The sequence below is a fragment of the Mustela lutreola genome, chromosome 7, assembly GCF_030435805.1.
Source record: "Mustela lutreola isolate mMusLut2 chromosome 7, mMusLut2.pri, whole genome shotgun sequence".
In the NCBI taxonomy this organism is placed as follows: Eukaryota; Metazoa; Chordata; class Mammalia; order Carnivora; family Mustelidae; genus Mustela; species Mustela lutreola.
Genome location: NC_081296.1, coordinates 58,352,653 through 58,360,030, shown reverse-complemented (window position 1 = coordinate 58,360,030; position 7,378 = coordinate 58,352,653). Strand labels below are relative to the sequence as shown.

General features: G+C 35.8%; 1 protein-coding gene across 1 annotated transcript; it reads right to left on the bottom strand.

The window, feature by feature from the left end:
- Positions 1-1,135: 1,135 nt before the first annotated feature.
- On the bottom strand, positions 1,136-2,743 carry LOC131837128 (olfactory receptor 4K3-like). Its single transcript, XM_059183388.1, is given in 4 exon segments — positions 1,136-1,559; positions 1,561-1,855; positions 2,067-2,258; positions 2,740-2,743. Coding segments are annotated over 4 exon segments (915 nt in total).
- Positions 2,744-7,378: the final 4,635 nt, after the last annotated feature.

Genomic DNA, 7,378 nt, shown 5'->3' with positions numbered 1-7,378 from the left:
AATCTTTATGTGTCCATAATACCTGGCATACTTAATTTAAAAAATTGCAGGGGGATGCTTTAAGTTATACAAAACTGAACTGAACTTTAACACACTGAGATTAACTCAGTATATGTTTTATGTCTATTATATCCTACTTGCCTTTATTACCTGATTGCTAACAAACATTTTTATAGCTATCTTGATTGATTTGAAAGCTTTTATTGAACATGGGATTATGACTTTTGCCTCTTTTGTAATACCTGTAACCACTTATTTTAATATTCTTACAAACTGTTTTTGATCAGTGTCAGTTTATTTAGGTAACATCCAATGAAGTAACCTCAAACATGGAAAACTAAATATGAAAACTACAGAGTACAAGGACTCATAAAAATCTGAGACCTAGATCTGGACCATCTAGTTTTCCACTGGCTTCCTATTCTATCCTCCAAATTGCCTTCTTTGTATGAAACAACAGTAGAATTTACCTGGAGATTAATGCTCTGTGTGCTTGTATTCTCCTTAGGGCACTTACTGCATATGCTAGCCTGTTAAATTTTTGGCAAATGGACACATATGGTAAGAACTAGAACAATAATGGTCTGTTACAATCTGTTCTAACTCGTAAAAACAAAACCATAATCATATCTTCACTTCAAAAACCACAGATTTGAACTTAAAGATGACATAAATTGAGTAAACTCCTCATGGCATGGAATCAGTGATGCAGTGATGATTCTGTGACTAATAATGGACTGAATCAATCATGCTCACCTTCTTTCTCCTATTCTTTCCATGATATGGTAGGATCCTCCTCAAGTTGCATTTAAAATTTGAGAAAAATAAGTGCTACAGGATGCTTTTTAAAATAATGCCTATATAAGGGGGAAAAAACTACTTAGGAATTTTAATATATATAGTTGATTGTTTCAGGGAAGATGAGATGAGCCTTAGAGTATTAGAACTAGTATCATATGAGATTTTGCACTGCATTTACCAGCTTTAGATCACCAGATGAAGGTCCTCTAGTAGCAAAAGACTAATTGTGACAGAAACACAATAATAAAAGCATACACACTTTGCAAAGGACATTAAGTATGGATTTGTGTTACAGCTTCACAGTTATCTAAAAGACTTCCTTGGAACCCACATGTCAGTTCCTTAGATTTTCCATGGCTTCCTTTACATCTTTATTCCTCAATGTGTAGATCATGGGGTTATGGACAGGAGTAAAGACAGTAAAAAACACAGAAATAAATTTAACAGTTGGGAAGCTTTCAAAGGGCCAAATATAAATGAAGATTAATGGACCAAAGAACAGAACCAAAACAGTAATATGGGCAGACAGGATGGAAAACGCCTTGGACATGCCACCAGAGGCTTGGTGGTGGACAGTAGCAAGGATAATAATGTAAGAAATGAGCAAAAGGAGGAAGCAGATAAGTGAGAGCAGGCCACTATTGGTGAGCACCAGGATCTCTAAAACATATGTGTCTAAGCAGGCAAGCTTGATCACAAGGGGAAGGTCACAAAAGAAATTATCTACCTTATTGGGTGCACAGAAAGGAAGATTGACAGTGAATGCCAGTGGTCCAGGAGACCCCCATTAAAATAGTGCACACCCTTGGGCTCATGATGGTCATGTAGTGCAGAGGTTTGCATATAGCAATGTATCTATCATAGGCCATGGCAACAAGAAGCACCATCTCACTACCCCCAAAAATATGCAAGAAAAATATTTGTGACATGCATCCCTGGAAGGTGATGGTCTTATGTTCATTGAGGAAGTCTGCAATCATTTTGGGAGTGGCAAATGTAGCCTGACACGCATCAATAAAGGAGAGATTGCTAAGAAGAAAATACATTGGCCGGTGTGGGGGGGTGGCGCCTGGGTGGTTCAGTGGGTTAAGCCCCTGCCTTCAGCTCATGTCGTGATCTCTGGGTTCTGGGATCGAGCCCCACATCAGGCTCTCTGCTCGGAAGCCTGCTTCCCCCTCTCTCTCTGCCTGCCTCTCTGCCTACTTGTGATCTCTGTCTGTCAAATAAATAAATAAAATCTTTTACAAAAAAATACATTGGGGAATGTAAGCGAGAGTCTATAATTACTGTGAGGATGATAAGGATGTTTCCCAACACTGGAGCTCCATAAAACACTGAAAAGTTAAAGAAAAAGAAGAGTTGGATGTCCCGAGAACTAGAAAGCCTCAACAAAATGAATTCAGTAACCACTGATTTATTGCTCCATCCATTAACTGACTCTGGGCTGCTGAAATTATCTGCAAGAAACACAGATAATTAAAAAGGATAAGGAAACATGGAGATTCACAGACCTGTACCCCTGGGGCAAAAAATACATTATGTGTTTATTAAAAAATTTTTAAAAATTAAAAAAAGGATAAGGATAAGCATTTTACAACTTTGCAAATGGAGTAGATGCTTCAGTTCTAATAATTATAAAAATAATATAGTGAGACTATAGGACAATGATTATTCACATTACTATTAGGAATTGTTATTTTCCCTGTGATCATTTACATAAGTATATGAATTGTTCTTTACTTTTGCACTTAATGAACTGGCATGAGGGGGAGAGAGAGAGGAAGAAGGAGGGAGGATAAAACAGAGCTAGTTATCTAACACATAAGTCAAGATGGAAGGAAGGAGGAAGTTGAATATTTTCCTTTGTGTTGTAAAGTGTTTTTGTAGAAGTGTGCAGGATCCCCGTAATACCTTTAAAGACACAAACATTTTACTTACGCATTCAGATTATAAATTGCAGAAAATGAGCCTGGTGTCCTTTACAGAATCGTGAAGGGAGAGAAAAGGTAGGCCAAGTTACTTTAGTAAATGATAACCGAGAAAGGGGTGTGATGTGGCCATGTATTTGAGATATCTGCAGTTATAAGAGAGAAAAAAGTTAATTTGTAACAAGTCAAATTAGTGTGAGCAACAGATTGCATTCACTATTCTATATTAAAACAATTAAGTTTTATAGCAATGAACTTTGTGATTTAGCAGTGAAAAATTATCTTCCCAGAACCTCAGAAGCATAAATTCTTTTAAATCAAAAATAATTATTATTTTTAAAATGGGAAATGGATGCAAACAAGTATCACAGAAGGAGAACTACAAATAGCCAATAACCATTTGAAGAAATGATCAACCTCACTGATAACCAAATAAATAAAATTTCAGTGAAAAAATTATCCATCAACAGAAGAATTGATAAAGAAGATGATACACACACACACACACACACACACACACCACACACAATGGAATATTACTCAGCCACAAATAGGATGAAATCATGCCATTTGTGACAATATGCATGGGCATAAGAGGGAATTATGCTATGTGAAATAAATCAGACTGAGAAAAAAAAAAACAAATGGATAAACAGGCAAACCAATAGTCTTTTAGTATCACAGCTGTACTATTTACTTTTTTCAATGTGATTTTTCTTTTAGAATAGTTTAATTCAGTACTAAAAATAGTCTGACTAGCTACCTGTTCATCAAATATGAGACTGAAAGCAATTTTAATTAGCATGCTTGCTGATTAAATTTATATTTGTACTACTTATGTTTGCTGCTGAATTTATAACCTCTTCTTTCTCTAATGATGTTACTATCACAATAACAAAAGTATTTTTCCAAAACCTACCTAATAGAGTAATTGATGTAATTAATTCATTCAACAAATACTATAGGTTGCCTTCTCTGTACCGTGAGCTTTTATAGACTCTGGAGACAAAGCAATGAAAAAAGAAAAGAAAAGAAAAAGTGTTCAACCTTCATGTAGCTGGTGTTCTAAAGGGGGTAGAAGGGATGAGAGAAGCTATTAAAAATAAATAACATATACATTTATGTCAGTTAGTGACAAGTGCTATGGAAAAAACTAAGCAGAACAAAGATATATGGACTAACCAGGTGGTCAGAAAAAAGCTTCACTAGGTGGGTTATATTTTCTCAAAGATTGTGGGAAACTAAGAGCAAGCCTTGATACTAAGAGCAGGATAGCAAGAATGTGCAAGAACTTATTTAGATGAAATAAGCATTCTCTTGGGAAATGTCAGTATAATTTTGTCAGTTTTATTAGAAATTAAATGAATGGGACATTGGCTTTTAACTTTATTATGGAATTGACAAATGCATAATTATCTTTTCTACACAATATTCTACTTCATAGGCTTAAATACATCTACAGTTTTCAGGAACTATAAATTCAGTCTTACAATAAGGACATGCATTTTAAACTAAACTTTTTATTTTCTAGAATGAAATGTGGATATTACAAAAATTGCTTTACAAATTTTATATCTTCATATATATGTAATCTATAAGCAGATTTGAAAGGCAGTTTTATATAGTCTTGAATGAATATACTAATTTTATCATTCAAAATAAAATTGAAATGGTCGGTGCTTTCCAGGACAAATCCTTTCAAATGAAGCTCATACCCAAATATCAAGCTGGGAAGACCTCCCTGTGTAACATTTAGTGACAACTAGTTAGATTATTTATTTATTTATTTATGGCATGACTTTCAAATATTGAGTCCATTTAAAATATAAATATAAAAAATAATGTAAAACTTGTTAATTACTGTTTTAATAATACCCCCATAGACTCGTATGCCTATTGAAACTTTTCTGTATCATTTCTCTGTGTATAAACACCTGACAAGAGGTTGCCAAGTGAGAAATGTATTAAAATAAAGGGATGCCTGAGTGGCTCAGTTGATTAAGTGGCTGCCTTTTGCTCAGGTCGTGATCCCAGGGTCCTGGGATCAAGCCCTGCATCATGTTCTCTGCTTGGCGGGGAACCTCCTTCTCTCTCTGCCTCTGCCTGCCACTCTGCCTGCTTGTGCGCTCGCTCTCTCTCTCTCTCTCTCTCTCTCTCTCCCTGACAAATAAATAAAATCTTTAAAAATGTATTAAAACAAAGTTTTCTGATCTTAAGCCATCCCTGTTTATGTCTCGTTAGTTGTATTGAATTGACTTGGTTTAGTTCTAGATTTATAGGCAGAATTTCTCTAAAACCATCCTAAAAGGATTTTTTCCATATTAAGAGATAATCATATTTTTATTCACAGTTATGATATCAGCCAGTCTTCATAGGAAGACAGAGTGTGAAAATTTCTACAGTAAAATATTAATAGCACTTGTTTGAGATCAGAAAATCTGGACTTAGTTCCTGGCTCCACACTAACTCTTTGTAATAGTGTTTGTTCATTAATTCTCAATTATTGAGCAAGTCAAGCATTGATACATGTCAAGCATTCTATAGGCCTGCAGATATAATAATGATCACAACAGAGAGGATTCTTGCCTTTGTGCCGTTCACCACAACTCTGAACTTTGTTGCAGCATACATTTAAAAGAGATATGTAAACTATGAAGTGGTAACTTATAGTTGAGTGGGCATAATATTGTATTAAAAATCAGATAATAAAGTTTTACCTCTACTTGGTAAAGTCAATCTAAACAGAAAAATACCTGGTTCTGAGCAGATTAATAATCTAGGAGATTTTAAAAGACCAAAAAATAATGAGGCATATATCATCATGTGAGATACAAAAGAGCTGATGAAAGACATGGAGGAGAAAGAAGATAACTTCACAATAAATATAACCATATTTATACGAGGAAATTATCTTCTTGTCTCTGTATATAAGTAATTAAATTGGATAAAGGTTTTTGGATATGTCGGACTTGATTTAGTTGCCTTACATTATTACATGACTAATAATTCCATAAATATATACCGTACAAGAGAGTACAAAAGAATAGAAGCTGGAAAATGTTCTCTCTCTCTCTCTCTCTCTCTCTCTCTCTCTATATATATATATATATATATATATATAGCATTCTGTACTTGTAAAATGCTGGGAGGAAAGAGCATCTGTTAATCATATCAACCAGAATTTTCTTAGTCAACTTCATACAAAGCACCATGCTAAGCACTTCATCCATTATCTCATTTCTTCTTACAACAGTGCTCCAAAGGAAATACTATTATTACCCTACACAGTAGAAACAGCTAAATCCTAGCAGTAAAGTTAGTGTCACAGGGCATAGCCAGACAGCAGGGGTTTGTGTATTCAAAACACACCTGTATGTCACTTAATTAGAGGCCTGATCACTGATAATCTATCAGAGGAGGTCTGCCTGGTCATTACAATGACAGTTTTGTGTCCCATTCTATTCTCTATCCTCATCTCTATTCTTTCAGATTTATGTATCAGTATGCTCACCTTACCTGGGCGTCTCAATCCATCACCTGTGTTAGTAGTAAAAATAATCAGATGGTTCGATACTGTGTTTGATTTAGAATCTCATAAACAGACTCCAAATTCTTTTTTTTTTTTTTTTTTTAAGATTTTATTTATTTATTTGTAAGAGAGAGAGAGAGAGTGAGAGCAAGCACAGGCAGACAGAGTGGAAGGCAGAGTCAGAGGGAGAAGCAGGCTCCCTGCGGAGCAAGGAGCCCGATGTGGGACTCGATCCCAGGACGCTGGGATCATGACCTGAGCCGAAGGCAGCTGCTTAACCAACTGAGCCACCCAGGCGTCCCCAGACTCCAAATTCTTATGCTCAAGAGCCCATGTTCTCTTAATTCTAGTGATCACTTTAACCCAGAATCCCTTTAACTTTCTGAATGATGTCATGTGAACTAAATTTTTTACCTGATGTGATTATCTTCCACATACCAATTATGAGAGAAATTCTAGGGGAGTAATAACAGGTTGAAGAAGGGAAACCTCCAAACATTTTTATAAAGACTGAGTCACAAAGCCTCTAAAACCAAATATTTAAGTATCATACCACACACGCATACATCTTGGATAACCACTACCATGAATTGCAATAGCTAATTAAAGAACTTCCTTTGTGAAGTGAAATCATCTTGCAGTGGGAGTTATTAACACAATTTCAGTTGCTTTTCCCAAAAACAAAATGGAACGGATTTTTAAAGTGTTGCCCATGATTACACATGAGGCATATATCACAAGGGGGACATTTAGTGACCCAGAAGCTTGCAGCAGCTACATTCACTCTCATTTAATAATCTTTCTCCCTCCATGTGGCTTCCTTTTTCTATACATTTTTTTTTCCAGGAAAGAGGGGGTGGGGGTGGGGCAGAGGAAGAAGGAGAGGGAAAGAAAGAATCAAGAGCAGAATCCATGCCAGCATGGAGCCCCCAACATAGCTTGACAGTCATGACCTGACCTGAAACCAGGAGTTGGACACTTAACCAACTGAGCCACCTAGGATCCCCTTTCCATGTGGCTTTCCACTGTTTAGAGTGACTGTGCCCATAAGTACTAGGTCACAAGTTCTGGAAAATGTAAATCTGACAATGGGCCTAAGAGAATTGGAATTTTGTTTTCT